Consider the following 26,549-nt stretch of genomic DNA (forward strand, 5'->3'; position numbering starts at 1 on the left):
TGATATGAGGGAAGCTGGAGCAGTAATGAAATTTAAAGACTGAATGTTCCCTAAACTAGAAAGCCAGTAAATTTCACAGGTGATTAATCTGCAGCCACATCCATTTGGCCATAAGACATATGCCTCAGAAAGATATCATCTGAAAAGCACAACTGAATGAGCTTACATTTGCATTCTATTGGTCAGCTCCTCCAGTACTGTCAGTATTGTCCAAAATCAGCAGAACCACCCCGAAAAATTTCATTAAAATGTGATTCTATGCTGAAAGCGGAGTAGCACCGGGATACAGGGGTTTCATGTTGGTTGTCTCTTGATTAAACAAAATCAAATGTGCTCACTTTACAAGTAAAAATATATATATATATGGATTGATGTGTTTTTAGGAACAGGGGAATCAAACCAGCACCCAGTCTCCAATAGCCTGCATCGGTGACTTGGAGGAAAGTAAGAACCGAGCAGTAGTTTCCCAATTGCCAACCCTGCTAATTTAACCTGGGATTGGAGGCTCAAACTAGTAATAAAGGTGCTGGAGATTAAATTAATTAGCATTTATTTCTGTGCCTTCATATTAGGCCTTCCATGTCACCTGTCCCATGGCCTCGTACAAGGATGACAGATCAGAATTTAGTAAACAAGTCTACTGATGCGCAAAGAGGAACAGAAAATTCAGTCCACTCTCCCACAGCTGTATTGGCTTTGCAGGGCTAACGGGAGCGAGATGTTCTAAAACTGTAAATCTGCAGATATTATAGAAAAAAAAAAAGGTGCCATTGTTACCCTCACTTGCAGACTACAACTGCACTTCAGCTGCTGCTGTGATACCAGCAATGGAAGCTTGGAACACTAGTTTGCCCCCAAAAAGAAAAGAGCAATGACTGCTGTGTCCACAGCAAACGGCAACAGGACTGCATTAGCCCAGAGCCTAGCCAATGCCATTTTTTGGTGAGTATGGGGCCTTTAGCATGGGTTGCATCATATCCTCACAGGGATGCCTACCTGAGCCGATACCACATGATCCCCATAGTGCCGCATCACTTCCCCTCGGAGAACAATCTGTAGCTGGTCCAGAGACAAGAGTGGGAGAGCACTGCCCAGCAACCGGTAGCACATGTAACTGAGTGAAAAGAGAACAGATTCCCTCAGCGAAGGCCACAGTAGTAACACCACACACATGGACAAGGCAGAGAAAGAAAAGCACGTGTGTGTGCTTCACAGAGATGTAAAGAAATGGACAGCACTCAAGACTACAGGGACACTACCAGCCTAGCACTCTTAAGGTGGGCAGATTTTGTAAAAGAACGGCACTTCAGAGCATAAAATGAGCATTCATTTATCCATCCTGATGCTGATTCGAGCACCGAAATACAAGACTTGGGCAGCTCCTGTTGGAAAATAGTCTCTCTTTTCCCCTGTAAATTGCATGCAGCAAGTTAACAAAATCTCTTAGTGATAGGCCAAGGAAACAGTGTTTGGCTCTGGATTTGGGTCGGGTTTCAGGGAGCAGATTTGTGAACAAACCAAGGTTCAGATTAAACAGTGCCAAAAAACCACATCTTACAAGATTTTGACTCCAAACAGCATCAATCTCAATACAGCAGATGACTGAAAATATTTTGGTATCTTACCCTGAAAGCTTGCTAAAACAGCTAACTCTTGCAGTCTCAACCACCTCCGTGTTAGAAATGGAAACAATAGATACTTTTCAGTTCTGTGTCAAATCCAAATCCAACAGAGGTGCGCATAAGGTCTAACGATTTGAATTCAGCCCACAGTAACACACAAAGGGGACTGGACACAAGTTTCAGGATCTGGTCCACCTCCAAATCTCACATTAAGAAGGACACTGTTACATTGAAATCTGGTTAATTAAAGTAGTTTCAGGTTGCACATCTGCCCTTAAGTCCCTCTGCCAGTTTCCAGGGTCTTCACAGTCACATATGCCTAATTTTTTGTCCCAGTTATTACGAACAGGAAACAACATCACATTGTAAGCAGTATTTCCCAGATTGCAGCAAAGCTGCTCCTTCAGTTTGTCACAACTAAATCTGGGATAAAAAAATTAAAAAAGAAAAAGTATGTGTGTGGGGGGGGGATTTCTCACGAAAAATCTGTCAAGTTTTTTTGGGTCACGTTTTAGTTACCATACAGCAGCAGAACTTATGTTCAGCTAGGAAGCAGAAGAGTAGATTATATTGAGAACAATGAATGACATTTAAAAACAAACCTGTTAGGACCCGACTTTTCCTTAAGCAGACCATTCTCCACAGCTTCTTTCCAGAAGAGTTCAAAAGCACCTTCCTTCACAGACACTCGTAGCAAGTCCAGCCCGACATGTGGAAGATTCCGATCCTTCTTCTCAGATCTGGCAGCAGTTTTCAAAACCTTCACAAGCCTTGAGAGAAAAAGCCATCACAGGAGGATAGAAAATCTGAACTATCCAGTTGGGAAGGAACTTTCTGAAGGCAAAATCCCTTCCTCTAACCACCTTCTGGAGTGGACAGACAACTTCATGGAAACTAACAAGTTATACATTGCCACTGCCTCTAAAGATGAGCAACTGATCTGAATATTGGGATCAGCACTCTCTGGGATCAGCACTCCATACCGTGTCTCCCATTAGATTCAATGGGAGATGCAGGCATCCAGCACCGCTAGGCTTCAGAGCCAAATTAGGTTTCTCATTTACATTCAGGAAGTTGGAGACTTGGTATCTTTGCACCCTTCTCCTACAGCTCACCTGGGAATGTTCTCCGTGGTTACGATGGCAGATGAGCCTAGCAGTATCTTCAGCTTATTGGGTTTCAGAACCCCAGGGAATTTCTGTATGCCCACGAGCAGGAGGTGCAGCTGCTCCGGGGTGCTGAAGGCCGAAGTGAGGTCAGCCTTTAAGGCACTGAACAGGACTTCCTCAAACACAGCTTCAGGAATCTACACAGCAATGCAATTGAGAAGCAACACAGCAAGTGATACCTGTTCTACACACCATTATTGAATATTATAACTATATGAGGTAAGGGGGTGGGGTTTTTGTAAATACCCTAGAATGGATGCAGTTATAGCAGCACAAATGTGCTTTATACCCAGTATGGCATATTCTCCTTCCTATATAGAAACAGCTATATTGATATACAACATCGTTATACCAATATAGTTGTACTTGTGTAATTATACTGGTATAGTTAAAGGGGTAAAAAGTTTGTGCTTAAACAGGCCCTAAGAGACAAGAATGCACAACATCAAAAGCCACAGTGGATCTGATAGGAAGAGGGATATCAACCCTTTTCCTTGACTTTTAAAAGACACAGATTCTGACCTAAAAATATCTTAGGGACCCATCATCGATTGCAGCAAAGGCTGTATAATTTTTGGCACCTTATAAACTTTCTTTTTACTGCTGTAACCAAAAAAAGGGCAAACCAAGAACGGGGCCCAGATGGTCTCTGCCCTAAGAGCTTTATTTTATGGCTGTAATTGCAAACTTCCTGCTGCATTTTGATTCTTCTCTCTTTCAGTGCTATACAGCCATGAGTTTTTTGTGCCATTTCTTGCACTGATACAAATCAATTTTAAAATGGTGTTGTTCATCTCAATGGGATTTTCCTGGCTGAATATTTTGAACACTAATATATTTTGGAATAAACTGGATAGATGCTTTTGAAATAAAAAAAGATAAGCTCCATTGTTGAAGAACCTACAAAGAATCTGAATCTGCCAGAGATCAGGAGTATGGCAAGCATACAAAAAAACTAATATCAAAGTTGCTAGACCAAGAACATTCTTACATAAAAAGCTTGGTTAACTTGGAGTTAAGGTTGCTAGTCTGCATAGTCTACCCACAGAAACCATACAAAGCAAGGAAATACGCATCTAAATCATTCTACACTCTCTTTATGCTATAATCCTTAGCTCCCCACCTACCTCTTCTCCAGCCCCAACAGACCAAACATATCCACCCTTATCCTGAGCAACCAACACTGAGTAACACATGGAGACTTATACTGCTGTTGCCCATGCACCAATTTTATGGACACACAATAAGCTTCCCTATACACATGCCATATGACATTTTTTCATGACCACCAAGTGTCTGGTGCAACACCCAATGAAGTCAATGGAAAGACTCCTTTGGCATCAGTGGAGCTGGTTCAGACCCAACCTAAGAAAAAACAATACCAGAAACAAAAAGTTACGCTATTCAGGTGCCAGGTCTTATACCTCTGCGAGGATGTCAACGAGCGTTTTCCTGGGGAGATCTCTGAGGTGGGCATGGTGCTGTGCCAAGCTCTGCAGAAGTCGGACAGACTCCAGGAGGGCCTTTTTGTCCTAGAAATTAAAATAAGAAAAAAGTAAAGGCTACACAGCCAAGGTTAAGCTCATGGCTCCATAATGAATATGCTGAATCTTACTATTATTAGTAATAAACTGACCCAATCACTTCCTGATGCATAAGTCAGATCTTCACGGTTCAGCATTCCCTGTGTGTGACTGACACATGATATTCTATCTCCTCTGTCCCTCCATCTATGGTCAGTTTTTATACTGTTACCATATTACTTCTGGCCTCTCTCCACATCCTTCCCTTCCCCTCCCCAGGTTTCACATCACAGGACGATTGGATCCGATAACGTTCCTACAAGAAGGCACCTTAAACACATTTTCTGGATTTTCTTGACACTTCTGATTTCCAGCTGTATATAATAAATGTTAATGAAACAAAGCTTGTGATTTTAGCAGCAGGTATCAGCTATCTGAGGTACCTGTCTGGCCCCTATCACCAAAATACCTGAGCACCTTGCAACCTTAAATGTATTTATCCTTATGACACCCCCGTGGGATAGAGACATGCTATTACCTCCATTTGTAAAATGGGGAACTGAAGCACAGAGACTCTAAGTGATTTGCCCACAGTCACACAGGAAGTATATGGCAAAGCAAGAAATTGAATTGAACCTGTGATTCCTAAGTCCCCAGGTTAATGTCATAACCACTGGACCATCCCTTCTCTCTGGGTCTTGTTCCACATTTGGGACAGCGCCAGGTCAATTGCTCATGAACAAGCAACACTCATGTTACCTTTGCAAGACGACCAGACTGGAACAGAGACAGTACCCCAAAAAAGTTTCCAAAGGCCGCATTTCTAAAGAGTTTCTGAAAAGAAGAAAATCAACACTGTAGTGCAACAATTCAAAATGCAAAAATAGTTAGATCTCATGTTCAACAACAGCTCCCACCGCAGGTGAAAACTGCTCAGAAGCAGGCAGGAAGAGTCAACCTTGAATATCCTTCCATGCAAAAGGTACTGTGCTGCCCACAAGACACATATGCAGACCTCTTCAATGGAAGCGGTGCGTGCACATCGGGGTCCTGTGACAACATGGTTAACTCCAGATTCCAGCAGACAAATAGAATCATTTACCTTACAAGGGGCTCCAAAGCCAGGGTGAAGAGGTAATCAATACTCACTAAGGAACACACAGGATTTACAACAATGATCTGGAGTTGCTGTGAGCACAAGGCAGACCTACCTTTTTTACTCTCTCAAGATCGTGTTTTTCTTGTATCTGCTGCAGGACGGCATGCAGTGGAATTTCTTCAAAAAATTGCAAAACCTGGATATCACGACCAACATGAGAGAGAGATTAAACTCCATGAGAAAATGCTCTACTAACATCCATATTTACCTTCAACAACTATAGACTGAAGGAAGAACTATAACTGAACTCTCCAATTCTTTCTACCAACCTTAGACCGGGTCTACAGTTAAAGTTTCCCTGCATAGCTATGTTGGTTAGGGGTGCCTTTTTTTTAAATTGCATTTTATTTTCCAATTACAAGGCTATGCTGGGAAAAGCCATACCGTGCACACAATTTTTCAAGTATAACTGTATCTATAGTCGAGTACGAAATATGCTTTGACCTCTAGAGGTGGTCTTTCTGGGTCAGAATAGAGACTTGCAAAAAGAACAGTCTTCACTGCCCATATTGTCTGTTCCGAAGGCACTTCAGTCTTAACAGATTGGCACCAGACATGAGCAGACTGGCTTTGATTTTAAAATGTTTTCAGTTTTTTTCAATCAGTTCTAGAGGCCAACTTGTTTTAAAGCCTGGTCTGCACACAGTTTTTGTATCGTTCTGCGTCAGCAAGGGGTTTCATTTTTTTTTTAAACCAATACAATTATACCAGTACAATCTCTATATCAGTACAACAGTGTCCACACTAAAGGTGCCCAATGTAGGTACAGAAGAACTCCTGGTTTATGAACTATTTGGGGATTGAGGAGTTCATAAAAACCCCAAAAGTTCATAAAACTGAAGATCTCAAAATTACTGGGGGTACAATTCAAAAGTTAATGCATTAATCATTCAATAACAGAGTATGCAAACAATGGTAACAAATATATAAGGTATGCTTGATTTTTCTCTGGGAGAATTGCATCTCTTTGCTACCCACTCTCATCTTTTCCAACCTGTATAGCTGCTTGTCCATTGGCTAAAGGACTGAATTCTCGTTCAGCAGCAAAAAACAGTTCAATCGTACGAACCAACTAATTATATGATGTTCAGGAAATCGTAGTCCTGCCATAGAGCACATTCCCCTTACCTTATGGGGAAAAGCTATACCAGCCTCAGTGTGCCCACCCTAGGCGTGGGATGGGGTTGTACTCCTTTACCATATCAGTGTAGCTAAAGCAGTACAACTTTTGTGTGTAGACAAGGCCTAGAAGAGTTCACTCTGAGATACAAGAGCTCTTCCCAAGACCCCTGTGCATCCAGAGGTTAACCAATCAGAACTCCCAAGTACTTAAACAAAAACAAGTACCATGCTTTCACCAAGCCTTATTAGAATGTTATTAACATACCCATCAGCACTCCATAGAGAGTGCGCTCCCCTGGGAAAATACCAACCTGAGCTAGTGCCAGACTGAAACCTGGACGGGCTGCCTCTCGAGTTGCTCCCAGTCCTTCTATCAATCGTTTTAGAGTATATTTCAGCTCATCTTCCTAAAAAATTATGTTTTAAAAATACAGTACTTTTAGGAACACTTTCCTACAATAAGGAAAATCATACGGATGTATTACTAGTCAATACATAAATATTGTCTGAACCATACTCCTAACTGGGTTCAAGACTGTGCTTTACAAAGAATACCCAGTTCTAAAAATGCACCTCACTGCCCTAATTCAGACTCGCCAGGCCGAAGCATATACCCCTGCAACTTGGTTTGCTCAGGGATTTAACCCAGGTAAAGGGACACTGATTGGACCAGGGAACAACTGCATTGTAACCAGATCCTCTACTTCACAGCCACAGAAGGTAGGGCTGGGATTGATTATGAACCCACTCACCCCAAACAAGACAGTGCCCCGAGATCTAGGTCCAATCACAGCAGCCCTCTGAGAGCCTAGGCCCAATTCCCTTAACCCTTCCACCCCCTCCTGGACCCAACCAGCCCCCTGGGACGCTGCGCCCAATTCCCTTCCCATCTCTTGGGGCTCAATTCCTCCTCCCCTTCCACCCCCAACCATTTGGGAACCTGGACACAATTACATCCACCGCCCACCCCCAGCCACAGTACACCCCCCCCACGAGCCCGTTTTCCTTCACTCCCCCACCTCCACCCACCCAACCAGAGCAGATCCCTGGGACCCTGAACCCACCTCCCTTCCTCCCCACACCCCGGGACTCCACTCCCGCCTACAACAGCCCCGAGGGCTCTGGATTCACCCCCCCACGCCACAAACTCCCACCGCGACCCCAGCCCACTGGGCTCCCCCCTTCTCCCCCTCCAGTCTCCGCCGCTCTGACCTGCTCGCTGGCCCGCAGGTACCGGATCAGGCTCTCGGTGGCAGCCAGGCGAACCTCCTGCTGGGGCTTGGCGATGTCCCAGAAAAAGTCCAGGAACTGCCGGTTCTGCTGCAGGACCCCCCGCGGGCCGGAGGGAGGGAGGGCCGGGTCTGGGGCCGTCTCCATAACGCGACCGCCGCTGCTGCTGCTGCTCGGCGCTCCCCGGCCACGCTGCAGCCGCACGTGGGCTCCCGGGGCCAGCCCCTTCCGGGTTAGCCCCAGCAGCTGCAGCAGCCGCCACCCCCCACGCGTCCAGCCTGTGCCCGGGCCTCCTGGCAAGCCGAGCCTCCCCAGCCCTGGGAAGGGTGGAGTCATTGGCTGCGTTGGTCAATCATACGGTTCCAGTTGAAAATCCCCTGCTGGATTTCAGGTTTCCAGTGCAAACAGGAGAGAGGCACCGGTAGCAGCGTCCCACTCCCAGCAACGGAGCTGCTTTCACCAGACCTACCTTCAGTCTTACTCCTGAGTAGGGAGCCACCGCCACCGCTTTGGGAAGTCACTTCACATGTGCCAACTGGTCCCCCATCCTACAAGGTCCTGCATGCCCTCTCAGCCCAGCGCAGGGGGCACTCGGCACCGCAAATGGCCAAGCCTGTAGGAAAATAGTGGAGTCTCTGTTTTTTAACGAAATATTTATTATTTTCCCACTGCGTCCATCCAAAAATGTACTTAAACTGAGCTACCAGCTCATTAAGTGTCCATTTATAGGTTTCAAATATTGGCAGGTATCATTTTAAGGAGTCATTTAAAGTCTCTCCCTCTGGGAAATGCAGGGTTTTGCTGTGGGCGCTTCAGTTGAAAAAGCTTAAAATCTCGCTGACTATTGATTTAACACCCCCACCCTCCATCCCTTCATTTAAATTGTCTCACACATGCACAATCTAGACTTCAAGAAGGGGTGATACCCCGGCTCCACGCTTGGGGAGGTGCTGCACTTTGGGGTAGCCTGTGCTGTCAGTGTGCAACAGTCTTGTCTCTCTTCCCCTTGGGCCTTTGTGTCCTTCAGTGTTCACAATCCCCCACCCATATCGCAATGTCTGAAGATTCCCCCATCATTTTTAGGCTGAGTGACTTGCCCAGTTTAAATTCATGAGCAATCTGTCAAGTGATTTTAGTGTTTGTACACAGTTTTGACGATGAAAAGTTCTATGTAATGTGCTAAGCATTGTTATTACTAGTTATAGGCAGGGAGAGGAGCTCACAGGCTATCATGAGAGATCTAGGAAAGGGTCCCCTTGGCAGAAAGGTTGGATAGGAACTGTAAAACTTAAGATCAACTCTCATAGCTTGAGATAGGCCCCACGCAGGCAGATGGGCCAACAACTCACAGCAGAGAACTGGAAATCAAGAACCAGTGATGTGGGATCAACTCATTTCTTTTTAACATGTATTGTTTAAATTTTCTAGAATCACACAATCTCCATTTCACACAACTCCACAGAGCGACCAGTGTCGAAGTCTCAAACACACAGTAGGATCTTCCTATTGGCAGCATCTAGAGTCAGTTCAGATTCTATGAATAGGGACTATCTCTCCTGACCTAAATTTTAAAGTGAGATTCTCTAAAACTGGTTGCTGTGTGGATATGGATGCTGAGAAAGCTAGCCTCTTAAATGCTTTTGAAATATGACAGCCTAGTTTTGTCTGGGTCAGACATTAGCCATATTGACAGAATCAATCAGACTGTGGAAAAAAATCAATAAAAGTCTTGTAGTTCAATAATAAAAACCCAAAGAGCAGCCCAATAAAAGAAAACAAATAAATAATGCAAAAGATATACCTTGTAAGATATTAGCAGTTTCTCGGCTAGAATCCATTATATGCCCTCAACACTGCCACAAAGAACCAGGATAGGTTCCCACTCAAGATGCTATTTATCAGGAAGAACAGTCCAATAAATGTGTGGTGTAGTTTTTCCTTTTAAAATCTCTTCTCATATCCTGTTACAAACATAGAGAGAAAACAGAACAACAGTATCTGGAATGTGAAATAACTGTACTTTCTATTATGCTATTAGTGACAGCTAGGCAATCTGTTGTCAACTTAAAGGCATCCTGACAGATTGATATATTATTTTAAAACAGATTAAAAATCTTATTTTAAATCAAATATCCTTTGTGTTCTTGATATCTTAGATCATTAAAAGTGAAAATGTTTGTAACATCTAAAGACTTTTCACAATTTATGCTGTTTACTTCTATATTCCACTCAGGTTGGATGGCAAAAATGGACAGTGCTCAAGTGTCATTTTAAAGGCCATTTCATTTTCTAGTTTCCGTATTGGTGCTGCAGTGTTCGTGTTGCAAGCACTGTTCAAATCCACTGTTTTTACATTTAAAAAAAAATCAAAAAACATTTCTATGAATCATAGTTTGTAAAACTATTTTTTCTTTCCAAAACCTAAATGCTACGGCCCTGTGCTGCCTGACAGCATTTCTTTAAAAGTACCTGACAGCGTACACCAATGTGCTTGCTATGAATTACATGTTATTGGTTTCTACAAGTACATACATGTGATAACAGCCTAGGGTGATGGGGAAAAAATCGAGACAAGGGGTGGAGGATAATAGGTGCCTATATAAGAAAAAGCCCCAAATATCAGGACTGTCCTTATAAAATCATATCAGAGAGTAGCCGTGTTAATCTGTACCCAGGCATCTGCATCTGAAGAAGTGGGGTTTTTACTCACAAAAGCTTATGCCAAAATGAATCTGTTAGCCTGGAAGGTGTCACCGGACTCCTCGTTGTTCCTATAAAATGGGGACATCTAGTCACCCTATAACGGCCCAAGCCCTGATGGCGCTGGCCTGGGCTGTGATGCTGAAGGCAGTAACTACCTCTCATGGGCCATATACAAGCTAGAGGCCTGGGGGCCAGCACCCCGGCCCTATGGCCCATATACAGGCATGCTGAGGTAGCAGCAGCTGCATTGGCCCCTATGGTGCTGCCATAGGGGCGGGGTGGCTGCATTGGCTCCTGTGGTGCTAGCACAGGCAAGTGGGGGGGTGGGTGACTTTTTAGACAGGCAGCACGGCGGGCACCTGCCGCAGGGCGGGGAATTTGGCGCAGGCAGCGGAGCGGGCAGCCCCGGCCGGGCCCCCTATATAAGTGGCGCGGGGTCCTACGGGCGCGGCCCTGTCACGCTCGCACGGGGAGGAGGCTGAGGCGGCGATGGCGGATTTTGATGCTTATGACGACCGGGCCTACAGCAGCTTCGGCGGAGGCCGGTGAGCGCGGGGGGCCGGGGGCCGGCCCGGCTGGCGGGGGACTCCCGGGGCGCGCGGGGGGACGGGTGGCGCTTCCCTTCCTTGGGGCCGGGGTGGGGGAATTTTGGACCCCCCCCGGCCAGGGCTGAGGGGCAGCGTTGGGGCTGCGGCTGGCGGGCGGCGCGTCCCGGGGGCGTTGGGGCTGGGTGGAAGGAGGCCCAGGGCGCAGCGAGTTTCCGGGGCCGGGCTGGGGGCAGGCGCCGGGGGGGGGGGGTGCGGGAAGAGCTGAAAGGCGTTTAACGGGGGGGGGGACACACAGATCTGGGAAGAGCCGGTGCCCCCGCCGCAGAGCTCGGTTGTGGAGCCGGGAGGGGACGGCGGGTGGCTGCGGCGGGAGCGGGCTGGGTTGCGGGCAGATGGGCCTGGAAGGAGGGTCTTGTGGGGCCGCCTCAGCTGAGGGACTATGCGGAGGGGGAGGAGCGCTGCGAGGCCTGCGGCGGAGGGAGAAGGGGGCGGCTTTGCGGTAACGCGCACTTGTCACGTGCTGTCTGCTGAGATTTCGGGGCTCGGGAGTTGACGCCTGAGTCTGAGAGCCCGTAGGGGGGGGAGGTGCTTCACTGAAAGAATTGGGACTGCAGGGGTGACATTCGTGGTAGACCTGTCGCGTGGAGCTGCCTTACTCCCCGGGAGTACCTTGTGCTATATTTCTGGATCTTCTCAAACCCCTTCTGATAAGTAATAGGGGTTCATAAAGTATCAGGATTGGAAGGGACTGCAGGAGGTCATCTAGTCCAACCCCCTGCTCAAAGCAGGGCTAAGCCCCAGACAGATTTTTTGCCCCAAATCCCTAAATGGTTCCCTCAAGGATTGAACTCATAACCCTGGGTTTAGCAGACCAATACTCAAACCACTGAGCTATCAAAGTTTGTCTGAAATAAAGTGGCTGTATTGCCTTTAGGATAACATCATAGTCTGCTACTGCATGCTGCAGGAGGAAGCAGGTGGCATTCCACTGTTATGAAGCTTATTCATGTCAGATGGCTTAATTAAAATGCATCTTGCTTAGGTTGGGCCACAGATGTGTATATAAGGGGTATTCTGATCTTATTTTTTTAAAACACATCTTAATTAAAATATAATACCATGTAATAAAACACTTCGAAATATCAAATTTACTTTCCACTAGTCACCTGTGTTGTTGTTCTTGCCCTCCACAGTGAAAATTGGCTAATAAGTTTCAGTTTCTGGTTCCTGTATGTTAGCACATTGTCTGAATAATAAGCAATGCATAGAATAGTAATAATAGAAACAGAAAGTCAAAACAAACCCCTACATTTATTATTTAGAAATATTTGAGAATGTCTAGGTTTGTAAATTAAGCAAGCTCAATAAACATTGTGCCTGAATGATCAACTGTTCTTGTGTTTCTACAGCAAAAAATCTCTTGAAGGGTGTATACAGCATCAGCTTGTTTGCAATTCCAGTACAATTGTAATACTTTTTAGCCCATGTTAGGTTAGCAGCGTATTTGACAATGACTTACAACAAATTATGAGTTTTATTTTATCAAATCTTGCTATTACCAGATGATGATATAACCTTGGTAAACCTTTGAAGGTTCTGTAGAAAACTCAGGAAATGAAAATGAAGTTAAAATAACTTCTGTGTTCATCTTCCTCAGATGTTTCAAATAGTGTTCAGATGGCTGAAACATAAGTAAACTGGACCCTCGCTAGCATGCGTGTCTATATAGCGCAGATTTGCATATAACGCGGTCGTGGATATGTATTCCAAATTTAATTACTTTAATTGCAATTCATTTTAATGCTGTCACCATATTAACGCTGTACCATGCATAAATCCCAAGCTCTAGCGAGGGTCTGATGTATATTAATCAAATAAGCACAAAGTTGGAGGGAAGAAGTCATATGATACCTATAAGAGAATTTTTCAGGCTATGTTGTTGTTAACATAGGGCCATGCACTCCTATGGTTCTCTAGAGACAGGACAAGTTTCTGTCCTTTAAAAAAAAAAAAGATGAAAATCTAGATTAGATTTAGCAAACGAAGGGACAGTCTGTATCTCTTAACCAAAGAACAGCTTAGTCTGCTTAGACAATTTTTCGCATAAAGCTGAAATATAAAAACATACCTGGCAAATCAGTAAATAAATCTTTGGTTGAAGGAATACATTACTTTTTAATTTAATAGAGCCTTGTTCTTGTGCCTGAAACACTGAACTCTCAATTTAGTAAAGTTTTGTTAATGGGTGCGCTACTTTAAAACATTGCATCATCTCTTTAATTGTGCCTAATTGGGAGCTTTTACTAGTTTCCCAATGAAAATGACTGTTTAGTCACTGCTGACTCATGCTTTGACATCATAAATATGATGAGCATACCAGGTTACTGTACTCCTTGCTTCAGTCTTTCTTATGTTTTTGTTTTAATAGAAACAAAGGATTAATGGAAATGAAGTTAAATATTATTCTTCGCAAGTCAAGTTTAAGGCCTGTTTTTTAAATTCAGAAATGATCTCTTCCGTTATTCTACCCATTTTATAAAATAGCATATATAAAATTGTTGTAGAAACTTCGCAAAATCATCATTTTAAACATAATAGCTACTGTATTGATAGGGTATATCCAAAATCATATCTGGTTGACCCTGAGGCAGAGGGGGTTCTCAAACTGCGGGGACGGGCACGGTAGGTATTCTGGGCAAGCTCTGTTTGAATCAATGCCTTACTGTTTTCAATATTTAGTGAGAATTGCATGTTGATTTTTTTTATCAGTATATGTACTTGTGTGGCAGGGTGAGAGCATAAACTATTACAGGCAGGAAGGAGGGATGCAATCAAATAGGTTTGAGAACCATTGACTTAGAGGGAGAGCATTGTTCACCGAATAGCAGACCTGAAACCTGATTCTAGAGAACAGATTATTAGATGGTAAAATTCTCTCATATAGAGCAAATCTTTCTGACATTTTACTTTCATCAGTACAGATAGGCAGCTGGTGTTCTGAGACCACTGCCTCTCCTCCTGACTAGTATTGTTTTACTGTCTTTGTGTTCTGCCCCCTTTCAGTTGCATCCGTCTACTGTTTCTTGTCTTGTACTTAAATTGTAAGTTGTTTTGGGGCAGGATCTTTTTTACTTCGTTCAGAGCCTAGAACAGAAGTGGGCAAACTATAGCCCGCGATCCACATCCTGCCTGGCCCCTGAGCCCCCGGCCTCTCCCCTGCTGTTTCCCCTCCCTCACAGCCTCAGCACTCCGCACCACCAGGGCAGCTGGCTCCATCTGGGCAGCAAGCTCCTGCTCTGAGCAGCATGGTAAGGAGGTGGGGAGCGGGGGGGTTGGATAGGGGGCAGGGAGATCTGGGAGCAGGGGGCGGTGGTTCGGGGGGGGGGAGAGGGAACAGGGCAGGGTTGGATAGGTGTGGGAGTCCCAGGGGGGCCTGTCAGGGGGTGTGGATGGGGTCGGGGCCAAGCTGAGGAGGGTATTGGGGAAAGTGGGAGGGGGCAGATGGGGTCAGGGGCCAAGCTGTTTGGGAAGGCACAGCCCTCCATACAGTTTCGCAACCCTGATGTGGCCCCCTCCGTCCTGGGGCCGCAGAGACATGTCAGCCACTTCTGGGAGCAGTGTGGGACCTGGGCAGGCAAGGAGCCTGCCTTAGCCCTGCTGCTCCACCAACCAGGAGCTTCCTGTGGTAAGCACCTCCTGGATGGAGCCTGCACCCCATGCACTCTCCTGCACCTCAATCCCCGACCCCAGCCTGGAGCCCCCCTACACCCAAACTTCCTCCCAGAGCCCTCACCCCTCCCGCACCCAGTCCCCTGTCCCAGCCCAGAGCTTGCACCCCTCACCGTTTCCTGCACCCCAACCCCTTGCTCCAGGCTCAGCCCAGAGCTCCCTCCCCCACTTGAAACCTCTCAGCCTCAGTCCAGAGCCTGCACCCTCTCCCACACCCCAAACCCCTGCCCCACCCTGGTCAGTGAAAGCGACGGAGGGGGGGTGGGGGAATGCAGTGATCATGGTTGGGCCTCAGGGAAAGGACGGGGGGTGGATTCTGGGTTGATCTTAAATTCAAAAAGTGATCTTGTGCGTAAAAAAGTTGGAGACTACTGGTCTAGTAGAAGCAGGTTATTACAAATTCCTGCAAAGAACATCATGTTTTAATGGTGTTGCCAGTTGTAAGTGTTGGAAGTAAATCACTCCTTTCTTTTGTAGCCTACCTCAGTTCATTTGCATAGTTCACTTGTATAGGGTGAAATAGGTCAGTGAGGTGGCAAATAGAACATACATGGTGAAAGTTCAAATACAAGCGTGTCGTTTTTGAACAAATACAAGCATAGCTCTATTACTACCAACTTTAAATAGGGTGGGCAGCAGTGTGCAAACATTTTTATTTATAGAGATGAAATCAAGGGAGAACCTGATGCTAACTTGGCAACTGGGAGTCAGTGCCAGTTTGACAAGCAGACTACACATGTAGCAGCAGACATCTGGGCAAAGGACAACGTTCGAAAGAATCCAGTAACTTGATGTAGAGGTAGAAAGAACACTGCTGGGACAGTACCTGTTTATACTTTCATTTAGACTGTGTTCCTGTTTCAAGAATGGTATAGTAAACAATTTTGAAATGCCAAATGCACTTGGAAATCTTGAATGCCAGTAAGTTGAGAACACCATTTGAAAATTTAACATTCTTTGCTTATTCCCTCTGCCTTTCCCCTCTTTCCCAAACTCAATTCTATTAGCTACAAACATGAAACTGGCCAATATGGTTTGGCTTATCTTTAGTCTTACAGTGAGACTGATCAGTTTGTAGCCTGTACACTGCTTTCTGGTACACATCACTAGAGAGAGGTTTTGAGCAATCTCTGTGCTATTGATTCTTTCCTTCACCTGTAGCTTTCTCCTGCAAGAACTGTTGTCTTAATACTGCCTAGAAAATAATAATTTTGACATTAGGTCACCATTAGGCCATCATGCTGCAGCCTGAAATGAACCCTATTTGTGATCTCATTGAGTTTATTTGGAGGTTGCAGAGTAAGCTTGTAATATTAAATAGCTGTGTTTTGTCTTTATAGCCTCTGGACAGTGAAATGCAGTTGGCTTGACAAAGTTCAGTAGAGCCAAGTTCTAAACAGCTTTGGAGGAAAGTTTGTTCTCTAAGAACCTGATATTAAAATTGTTCTCTTACAGGTAATTTGAGTGGATGTTTCTCCAATCTCCAGTCCTGTGTACATTAAGGAAATTCAGACTGGTGTAACTGCACACAGTGCAGCCCCCAATGTAGATGAGCTGCACCAGTGCAAAGGGGGATCTTACACTGGTACAGCTTAATCTAGTAACATACTGGAGTTAACAGTCTAAATTTCAATAGTCTAGAAATGATAGGTAAGAGGCAGTTGAGTTGATCTGTTGGTCCAAGGTTCAGAGGGGTAGCCGTGTTAGTCTGGATCTGTAAAAGCAGCAAAGAATCCTGTGGCACCTTATAGACTAACAGACGTTTTGCAGCATGAGCTTTCGTGGGTGAATACATCCGACGAAGTGGGATGCATCCGACGAAGTGGGTATTCACCCACGAAAGCTCATACTGCAAAACGTCTGTTAGTCTATAAGGTGCCACAGGATTCTTTGCTGGTCTAAAGTTGGGATTTTCAACAGCTGAGTACCCAGATCTGTTGACTTTGAGTGCCTAAGGAAGTTAGGTGCCTTTGAAAATCACACTCTGAATTAAGCTTTTAACTACTCTATATTCAAAGCATAACAGTGGGTCCTGTAAGTCTTGTGTTAGACAGTACAGGAACAAATGGCTATAATCAAAGATGGAGTGTCTCCCCTCAGTTTTCACCCATTGCTTGACTTTCCTTGATTACTGAGTATTCCTTTGAGTATTTAATTTTCTTAGACAGCAACAGGTGCTTGTGATATCGCAGGTGCATCTTGTTCTGACCTTTGAAAAATAACCTTAAACAGTTTAAAAAAAACAACAAAACCAAGACCATACTGCAAAAACTTAAAGATGCTAAAATGAAGGTATAAGTGTCAGATGTCCACTGTAATAAGCACTAATCTGAACCCTTTGGGCATTCTCTGCGGAAGTCAGATAGACTTTCCCTCACCAGTATTACCTCAATTTTTTTACATCCTTGTGTGGAATGAATTTTGTTATGTGCACCAATATGGAGGTGATTCTGGGGTGGGGCTGAGGGTTGGGATGCAGGGGGGGTGCAGGCTCCAGGGTGGGGCTGTGGATGAGGAGTTCAGGGTGCGGGAGGAGGCTCAGGGCTGGAGCAGAGGGTTAAGGTGGGGGGGGTGCAGACTATGGGGTGGGGCTGGGGATGAAGGGTTTGGGGTGCAGGCTGACTGGGGCTGCGGTGGGGAGAGAGGACTCCCCCCAACCCCCTCTCTTGCTGCAGAAACTTGGGGCTGGGTGAGAAACGCCTCACCGTGGCAGCTCTGGTAGGCCTGGGCTGGGCCGCGGGAGGAGCTCCATCCTTTCCCTGGCAGCTCTGGTGGGCCTGGGCCGAGGGAGGGGCGCCTCTCCCGGCCTGCCTGCATGGCCCTTGAGAGCCTGCTGCGCGGCCATGCAGCTTACAGGGAACATAGCCCCTCGCCCCCTGGAAGTGTTCCCTCCCTTCTGCTCAGTGTAGTTCTTAAGGTAGGTTTCATTCCCCATGGCTATTATTGGTTTGACTTGAACGTATTTGAGCTAACCAGTGTTTCTTGCAATAAAGTGATGACTTTTCATAAAGCCAGTCTTTCTTGGGAAATTCATTTTTAGTATTACCTAACCTTCTGAAAGAAATAGAAAGGAACTAATATTTTAAGAGCTAGGATCATCTCAATGACTAAAAAACTACAAGCCAAACAACAGTTAAATGTAACTACTACTACTTAACCACCCTGGAAGTTGTCCAAGTGTCAGAGTTGTAATTCTGTGTTTCTCATTAGGTCTCGTGGTGGTGCTGGCCCTGGTTCTCGTAAACAGAAAGATCTGCCAACAGAACCCCCTTTCACAGCATATGTGGGAAATCTACCGTTCAACACTGTTCAAGGAGACATAGATGCAATCTTTAAGGAGCTCAGTGTAAGGAGTGTACGACTAGTCAGAGACAAAGAAACAGACAAATTTAAAGGTGGGCACTTGTGTAACTTTTTTTTCTTACATAGCTATAGATGATTAGTAAAGGGTGGTGAGACTCATTAGGTTTGCACAGATGCTTTATCTTTGAGGGTTCTAATCTGTATTTTTTAAGTAAATCTGGCAAATTTGAATGAATCTTCTCATGCATGGTGATGACTTTCTGTGGACCTATTGGCATCTGACCTGACTATGAATCAAATGAACACAAACAGCATTAACCTCTCTCAGGTGGATAACAGAGAGACATGAACTTCATTTGCAGAAAACTGAGGTGACATGGTCCAGAACAGTAAATATTTCTGCTGCCCAACACAAGGGACTTTGGAACTTAGATTATTCTCATGGATTTCCCTTGCAAGCTTTTTCAGGCCATGCATATTTTTAATAATTTGTGCAACTGACAGTCTTCTGAGAACAGAACTGACACTTCTGCAGTATTTAAGCACCATGGAACCTAGACAGATTCTACTGATCCTTGATCCTTAGATCAACTCAGTTTCTAGCTCCTAGGAAAACTCGCATGGGTTTCAATTCTAGTTACTACAGGAAAAGGATAAACTGCAGAAGGAGGTTGTATTTCTTGAGGGCAACCAGCTTAAAAGAAAAGATTCTGGCACTCCTGTTTCAGCACTAAGATATTGGCATCTTTCTCCCTCAGCAGCTGCCAGAATGGGTAGCCTGTGTATAATCTAATGATGTTTGGAGCAGGAAGAAAGTTTGTAACTTCAGGAAGGAGAGGATTTCAAAAAACAGAATGGCAAGCAGAATGGTAGTGTTAAGGTGATGTTAAAATGAATTGGATAATAATGTTACTTTGGCATTTAAAATAATCAGGATTTCAGCCCAACAGATGCTGCAGTTAATCTTAGAAAATTTGGGAACAACTAATGGTTCACTCCTTGATCTGGTTGAAAACTTTCTACTTAACTGTAAAATCTGAGAAATATTAAACTTAATCTATCATGAGAACCTGCAAAATTAAAAGCAAGTAGTCTGACATGTGCATGCCATCTATTAGTTATATACAGCAGAATTGCTCTTCATATCCCTGCTCTTCACCTTTCTGGGTATTGATGTGTGTTCCCACTGTTGAAGCTCTTTTATTAACTTCTAATTTTTCTTACAGGATTTTGTTATGTAGAATTTGATGAGGTGGAATCACTTAAGGAAGCCTTGACATTTGATGGTGCAGTAAGTATAACTCTGTTTATGTTCCTAAATGTAATGACAAGCAGAATGTTAGAATTCTTTGGCAATCCAGTTTGGCAAATTCTTAGAGGACTCTCCCTTCTTCTTTTCAATAGCTCTTGAATGACCGACCACTCCGAGTGGACATAGCCGAGGGCAGAAAACAAGACAAAGGGGGCTTTGGCTTCAGAAAAGGTGCTGGGCCTGATGACAGAGGTGACTTTCTCTTACTTAGATGGCAGTTTTAAAATGTGTTCACATTTTTTATTATAGCTGTATAACAACCATGTAAGGTGAAAACTACCTGACATCTGAAGAGCAGGCATATGGATAAATTTTCCACTCAGATTAAATGTAAAGTAGAAAGGATGTAGTGCTTCTGTTTAGCCCAGTCATTGCTGTTCCATAGTTGTCTAGAGGAGTAAATAAACTCCATACTTCCTTGAGAGCTGGATGCATTGTCACTCCTGGCCCAGGAAGTGAAACCACAATCATTAGTCCAGCAGTCTGGTCCTCTATGCTTTCTCATGGGATAAAAGATGAGCAGACTAAGTCAATATGAGAGGATATAGGCTCAATATGACATTCATCAAACATCCTGTGATAAATTTGAGTTTTTCCTTCCTTCACCACAGCTTCTCTGAGCTGGATTTCTAAAGGAGAGTATTTTAAACATTTCTACTAAGTTGATGTTGCATTAGAGAGGCTTTGTCATCAGCTCTTCCTTAGTTCACTTGGAAAGCTCTCACTTTGGAAACTGTGTTTTTGTGTATATCTAATGGGAGTAGGTAGCATTGTGACTTTATTAAACTGTACAAGGGTTTTACACCAGATTAATTTGGCAGTTTACGGACTAGAATTCAGATTTTTTTCCCCCATTAATCATTCTCTTGCATAACTTTAGAGCTGACCACAATTGTGACATGGTTTTCTTTCTAGGAATGGGAGGAGGTCCTCGAGAGTCAAGAGGAGGTGGATGGGAACCTAGAGATGACTTCAGTTCTGGTATCCGTATTTATACTCTTACTGACAAACTCCTGCATTTCTTATGCTGCCTATTAATTGACATGCCTCCTACATGGGTCCCATAATGGTTGATTAAGTATCAAATTTACGGAAGTAATATTTGTAAGCCAATCTCACTTAGGCATCTAAAGTGAGTTAGAACAGAACTTTCCAGATGGAAGGTTTCCATTATCTTTGACAATAGTAAGGACAGGGATGCTAGCAGGGTTCATGGAGTAACCTTAGTTCTGGAAAAGATGATAAACTGATGCCTGTGGTTCAGTGTGAATCTGCAAAATAGATGCTTCCTTTAAAAAACTGATGATTAATGACAGTTGGCGTATTCCCTCTTAATCTGTGACAAACTAACCAGCAGAGTACACGTCTGACTAGGAGCAGAAGTAGGTACTTCCTGTGCAGAAAATGATACATTTAACTTTCACAAGATAATTACAAGTTGATATTTATTTTTCCTAAAGGTTGGAGTATGTTCTCATCTTTTCTTTCAAATACATTGGACAATCATGATTTGCTTCTCCAAAAGAAATTGTCATGCCTGAATGATTAAAAAGTGTTTTCCAGAATTTTCTACTTTTTTTTGTAATGTAGTTGCAAGTAGCTTCAGATTACAGCTTGTTGTAAATAGCAGGTGACAGTGGATGTATTTTTTAATGTTTTTGAAAAGTTGATAACTTATTCATCCAGAAAACCCACCTACTTGCTAGGATGAGATCATTTATAACCACCTAATAGCTGTTGATGGTCCTCTGTGAAATGGGTTGATGCGTTGGATCCATTTTCTGGTGGGGAGATGTTATGTTGCAAAATGGACAGTCGTCAGTCCCTGCTTGAAATTGAATGGACATGCAAACTGCACAACCTGCTTCTAATAGTATTAGTTCCTCCAGGGTGAAGCTGAAGCATGGTATTGAGGGGAAGTAGGAGAATCTTGTAATGCCACTGCTCATACAGTGTACTCTAGCTAGAGTTCTGATATCCAGGTCTTAGTCTTGTGCCTTTCACTATTAATTTCCCTTTGAAAGAAATGGAATCTGTTCCAGCCAGTTAGTTGTTGAATGGATTCACTGATAAAACCATCAACCCAATCAGAAGGTAGCCTATTCATGAAAGTACAGTTTACTTTTTAAAACTTGCACTACTTGGATAAGCTGATCTGACTGAAATTCACAGCAAGTCTGATATCTAAGCATTTCAAAATGCAGCAGTTAATTTATTACAGTTTAAATGATACTCTTCACCCAAATACTTACGAGTCATTAAATAACTGCCACTGTAATTAGTTGTTGCAGAACCTTTGTCTCTTGGGGCGCTGCATTGGTCTAAAACTTGTTTCCTTAAACCTTACTACTTCTGCTCTGGTGAAGGGGACTACTCTATCATTCTAATTCAAGAGATTTAATAATAGGGGCAAGATAGCTTTCAATCCCAGGTAACATCTGCAAGATCTCTTAATATGCTTCCAAATACACTTGGATATTCTGATAGTTATGAAACACTGCGTTGGGAGGTATACTAAACTCTCTAATTCCTGACGAATCTGAGAGAACGCTCCACTGGTAATGTGGCAGAAGTATTTGCTACCACAAAAGGTGGTGGTTGTACAATAATCCTTTTCTGATGTGATTTCCTCTTCTCCTGGTTCTCTCTACTGCTCTCTTCTCTTTTGATATAAAAATCACAGGGAGGTACTCTAAACCTCATCGTTAGTGATGTTTTTCCCGCAATGTTTCTGTATTACACGAGGAAGAGGCTGATTATTTCATTTCTTGAACTTTAGTCTTTTGGAGACATGCAGTCAGTTTCACACTATCAGTAGATTACTGTTGTCTGGCTTTGCTTTCATAGTACTAAATACTGATTATGCGTCTCTGCTCCCTTGTTCCTTTCTTCCTTGTACACTTGTACAGACCTCATGCAAAAGCTGCCTCCACTTCTGTGGCTAGCAAGGTCAAAGTGCTTCTAAACAGAATGCCTGTATTAGATCTATTCATTGGTGTAATGTTCAGCCCTCTTTCCAGATTATAGTGGTTGTGATTTTAACAATACCTTCACTTGCTGTTAAGAACTCCTGTCCAGAGCTCAGCTGACATTTTGGTGACCATGGTATATATATCTACATGGGTAAATAGCCTCTGAGTCCAAGACAACCACATGATGATGTTACCAGCTCAAGTGGAAGTTTTAGGTTTTTTTCTAAAATTAGTTTTGGCTTCCTTCAGGTCCGTCAAGTGATCTTTGATTCTCAGTGACAGATAAATTGTCTTACATAAAATAACATTGCAGTATTTGGACTAACAGCAGTGATAGTTACACAGCGATCAAGTCAGCCAGATTTGCATTAAGTTTGAAGGTATGACAAAAATGTGCTCTCAAAACTCAACATCTTCCTCCTTCAGGCTTCAAAGATGATGATTTCTTGGGAGGCCGGGATAGAGGAACTCGTCCTGGTGGAGATCGTCGAACAGGCGCCCCCCCAATGGGGGGTGGTGGGACTGGTCGCTTTAGAGATGGACCTCCCCTTCGTGGGACTTCCATGGACTTCAGAGAGCCAACAGAAGGTGGAAAACTTGTATATTTTGCACTAAGTATCGCCAGTAAAATTAACCTTTAACCTTCACTACAAATTTAAAGCTAGCACCCTTAACAGGCAATGTTTTTATTCTTGTCCCAGAAGTAAACTACAGAGCTCTGCAAAAGTGATGCATATAATAATATAGCTGAGCATTTCAAAATTGTTCCTCAGCATTTCGTCCCTCTTTAACATCTTTAAATATTCTCTTTCCAGAGGAAAGAGCACAGCGGCCCCGACTTCAGCTCAAACCTCGAACAGTTGCTACTCCCCTCAATCAAGTAGCCAACCCTAACTCTGCTATCTTCGGTGGAGCCAAGCCCCGAGAGGAAACAGCAAAAGAGCAAGAATGAGCTTGGGGCTGAGGGAATGGGAGTGGAGGGGCTGGGGGCGGGCAGGAGAATAAGCAAGACAGCACAGAGTGACTAGCTCTGCTGGAACGTCTACCCTGCAGTTACCATTCCTGCCATCTGATGCTTGTCCTCTTTGAAACCCAAAACACAGAGCTTGTGAATGCATGTCAGCTGTTAACAAGTGGTTTTTAGTATGTTCTTGGCTTTGCTGTATCTAGTGCCTGCTTTGTGCTAAGTTTTCCCTCCTCTGCTTTTCCTTCCATCATCTTTGAAGCACACTGTTTCCAGCAGGTAAATCAGTGGCTGCTTCCACCATTGTGGCATCCTCTCTAGACTAAGGTGCTGCTTCACTTTCTCTTTTTTCTGAGTTTGTTTTACTTTAGAAGCACAGGTTAGACTTAATTATTATCCAGTATCATTTTCTTTTGATGTTCTCAGTGCTCCTCTTCTGACCTGCATGTTTTGTTCTGTATTGCTGTGGCTCTAAAGAGGTAAACTGAAGAGTCCTGGCAAGGTGAACAGTATCAGTAAGCTATACAGCCCCTGACCTTGTAGAATTAGGTACCATATGCAATGGTGAATAAGAAGATTACCATATACAACAGTAGAGCTCCATATAACTAAGAAAACAAATTAGGTTGTCCTTTCCAATGGTAAGGGGAAAATATCCCTTCTAAACAGATAGAAGTAAAAGAGAAGAAAGATCTCCATTAAAATATCTGTGTATAGTGTGCAAGGAAATCCTCCGGGCTGACTGTACCTTGTAATTGATTTCACCAAGCCACTGTGGCTGTCGGTCTATGTGAACAAATAAAGCACTCGTTTCAATAGGCATACTAGATGGGAAGATGCATCTGCCGTTAGGTTTTGCAACGTGCAATCTACTTCTAGCTCCCCAATGGTATAATGCTACATTCTTTTGAACTTGCAGATTGGTGCTATAAAGCTTTGCCTGTTCTAGCACATTACTACTGGCTGGCTCTTTCTGCTTACTATTTCTTTAAGTTTTACATGGTTGGTAAATTTTTAAATGAAGTTTCTACAAATAAAGTTGACTTTTTATTTTTGTTTTGTTTAAGGAGTGTATAATTTGCCACTCTTTTTGCCTTCAGCCCCTATATATCTTTGCCCATTGGTGTAGAGCTGACAAATTAGTCTCTAAAATGAACAGGATTTAAATTCTTTACCTTCATTTCACTCCATGAATTCTGCTTCGTACTGCATAGAGATTCAGATAGTTATCGCCAAACAGATAGGTAGTAATAGCTGCATCTCTTTGAATCTGAATTATTTTGTTATCGGTTTTGATGGAAGAGTGTGGGGAAGGACATTTTGAATAGTTGCAGTGTTATAAAATTTTGAGCTGTAACACTCTTAAGAAATATTAAGTGAAGACTTATCCAGCGCATGAAAAGTACTCTTGGGTCCCAAACACCACGGCTGAGAATGTTCAAGTATCAAGCAACCAGTTTACCAGAGTACCTGCAAGAGGCCAAGAGTTTTGGAAGTACCAAATTCACTGATAGTACTGGATTTTTTCCCTTACTGTTACCTTGTTAACATCAGAGTCTCGGCAATTTACAGAACGATCCTTCTTTCCTTCCTTCTGTCTGTCACTTAATCTGCTTCTGAAATAAGAACCATTTGTCTAACACTAATACTTAATTTAAGACAAAGACATGCATTTGTGTGGTTGTATTCCAAACCAATAATAGCCAACAACCTATTTGCATCTTCAATGTGGAAAAGATTTTAAGAACAAAAAAACTCCCATATAAACTCACTTCTACTCAATAAAGTTGACTTTTAAATGTAAAAAAGGAATTCCAAACACTTAACACATTCTGCTTCATAACAGAAAGTAAATTTATGAATATGGTATTTTGTGATGATCTTTTAAATAAAAGAAAACATTAAATAATATTTAATGCTCATCTTTATTTCTGAGTCTGCTACAGTTTTTTAGCCCTCTGCAACATTGCATTAATTCTAAAGTTTTGGTCAGCCCATTTAAAATAGGGAAACTATCAGATTAGATGTTCATGTAGAATGGGGTGCATCTTACAGTAGCAAAGGAACATCTTCAGTGGAGAGGTATTCTTGTTTAATAAAGCATTGGGAGCATATAAGAATGGCATAAAACTGATCAATTAGTTTGCAAATACAGTAAAAATACTTGTGTTTAAGTTTAGTTTGAATAAAACAATCCTAATTTTCTTTCTCTGCCTGGGCTGAATTCCACTGTTGGAGTAGGAAGTAAAGGATACTAGACACATGCAGAAGTGAAAGCTGCAATTCTTAGTTTGATGTCTCTTGGTTTAATTCATTTTAAATTAGAAGTTGAGTTCTGTTCCTCTTGCAGAGCATTTTATTAAAGTGGAACAAGTTAACAGCCTTAAGTGGACAGATTTCTGGACTGTTTCTAGAATCTATCTTATCTGATAGGACACACAGGTCTTCTCACACAGGTCAGTACTCCAGTGGGAGGTCTTTTTCCTCTTTGCAGTGAGATAAAAGATGGCTGGGCAAGACTGGGTGAACTGCTCATAAAGAAGTCTATTCTGTAACTTGACTTTGTTGAAATGAAAAGTTTACGTGCCTGTTTTTATGGGGTAGTTTGCATTGTTCTAACCATTGCAATAGGTTCTCTTGGAGATTGGTTAAAATACAGAAGCATTTCAAATCCATATCTTCTGCAGAAAGTGGGAAACATGAGAGACTTGGTGTTTTGAGAATCCTAGTAGCATAACGGATACCCTCAGTAGGAGTTGGAGTTCTTAGGTGCATGTGAAAACAAGGATTTACTGTACTTTCTGCCTTTTTTGTGGGAAATCTGGAAATATTACATAAGCGCATCTAAATTGTACTGAAAAAATACCATTCTGTTGATTTATTTTACACTTCACGTGGGCTTTTTAAACTAAGTACAGTGTACTAGGTTGAAAGCAACCTGTTTTTCTGAGACTGTAAATCGTCCCTCTTCACCAATGGATCAGTGGCTAGTGTGTTCTTTTAATGCATATTTTTGAGACGAGTCCTTCGGTGCAGCTTATAGCAGCATTGTAACAATACACGTTAGTCTGAGATACCTGGTTTCTCTGAGTATCCAGGCTTACTATTCCTCTGCTCTGTCATTCAAGTGGCAGGATGAAACCTGTCAGTCACCAGGCAGGGGATTTGGGGTCTTCAACCTAGTGAAATATTT

General features: G+C 43.2%; 2 protein-coding genes across 2 annotated transcripts in view; one reads left to right on the forward strand and one right to left on the reverse strand.

The window, feature by feature from the left end:
- The window catches only part of MYBBP1A (MYB binding protein 1a), a 75,455-nt gene extending 65,674 nt beyond the window's left edge, over positions 1-9,781 (reverse strand). The window contains exons 1-9 of the mRNA XM_039507611.1: positions 9,627-9,781; positions 7,808-8,438; positions 6,907-7,002; positions 5,526-5,609; positions 5,074-5,148; positions 4,216-4,323; positions 2,738-2,928; positions 2,225-2,392; positions 997-1,114 (exon numbers count right to left, since the gene is read on the reverse strand). Of these exons, the coding sequence (XP_039363545.1) occupies positions 997-1,114; positions 2,225-2,392; positions 2,738-2,928; positions 4,216-4,323; positions 5,074-5,148; positions 5,526-5,609; positions 6,907-7,002; positions 7,808-8,161 (1,194 nt within the window). The 5' untranslated portion in view covers positions 8,162-8,438; positions 9,627-9,781. The remainder of the gene's footprint in view (positions 1-996; positions 1,115-2,224; positions 2,393-2,737; positions 2,929-4,215; positions 4,324-5,073; positions 5,149-5,525; positions 5,610-6,906; positions 7,003-7,807; positions 8,439-9,626) is intronic.
- A 1,144-nt stretch (positions 9,782-10,925) lies between these two features.
- EIF4H (eukaryotic translation initiation factor 4H) lies at positions 10,926-24,412 on the forward strand. Its single transcript, XM_039507612.1, has 7 exons — positions 10,926-11,073; positions 18,016-18,200; positions 19,335-19,399; positions 19,513-19,612; positions 20,336-20,401; positions 22,819-22,980; positions 23,208-24,412. Exons 1-7 carry the CDS (start codon positions 11,018-11,020, stop codon positions 23,342-23,344), a joined length of 771 nt encoding a protein of 256 aa, XP_039363546.1. The 5' UTR covers positions 10,926-11,017; the 3' UTR covers positions 23,345-24,412.
- The last annotated feature ends 2,137 nt before the right edge of the window (positions 24,413-26,549 follow it).

This window comes from Mauremys reevesii, linkage group 20 (assembly GCF_016161935.1).
Source record: "Mauremys reevesii isolate NIE-2019 linkage group 20, ASM1616193v1, whole genome shotgun sequence".
Lineage (NCBI taxonomy): Eukaryota > Metazoa > Chordata > Testudines > Geoemydidae > Mauremys > Mauremys reevesii.

What these genes read in the sequence shown, in the direction of transcription:
- EIF4H (XM_039507612.1), top strand. Translation starts at nt 11,018, where the DNA reads ATGGCGGATTTTGATGCTTATGACGACCGGGCCTACAGCAGCTTCGGC. An exon ending in AGCAGCTTCGGCGGAGGCCG is followed by an intron (nt 11,074 to 18,015) that starts GTGAGCGCGGGG and finishes GTTTCTCATTAG; the next exon opens with GTCTCGTGGTGGTGCTGGCC. An exon ending in AGAAACAGACAAATTTAAAG is followed by an intron (nt 18,201 to 19,334) that starts GTGGGCACTTGT and finishes TTTTTCTTACAG; the next exon opens with GATTTTGTTATGTAGAATTT.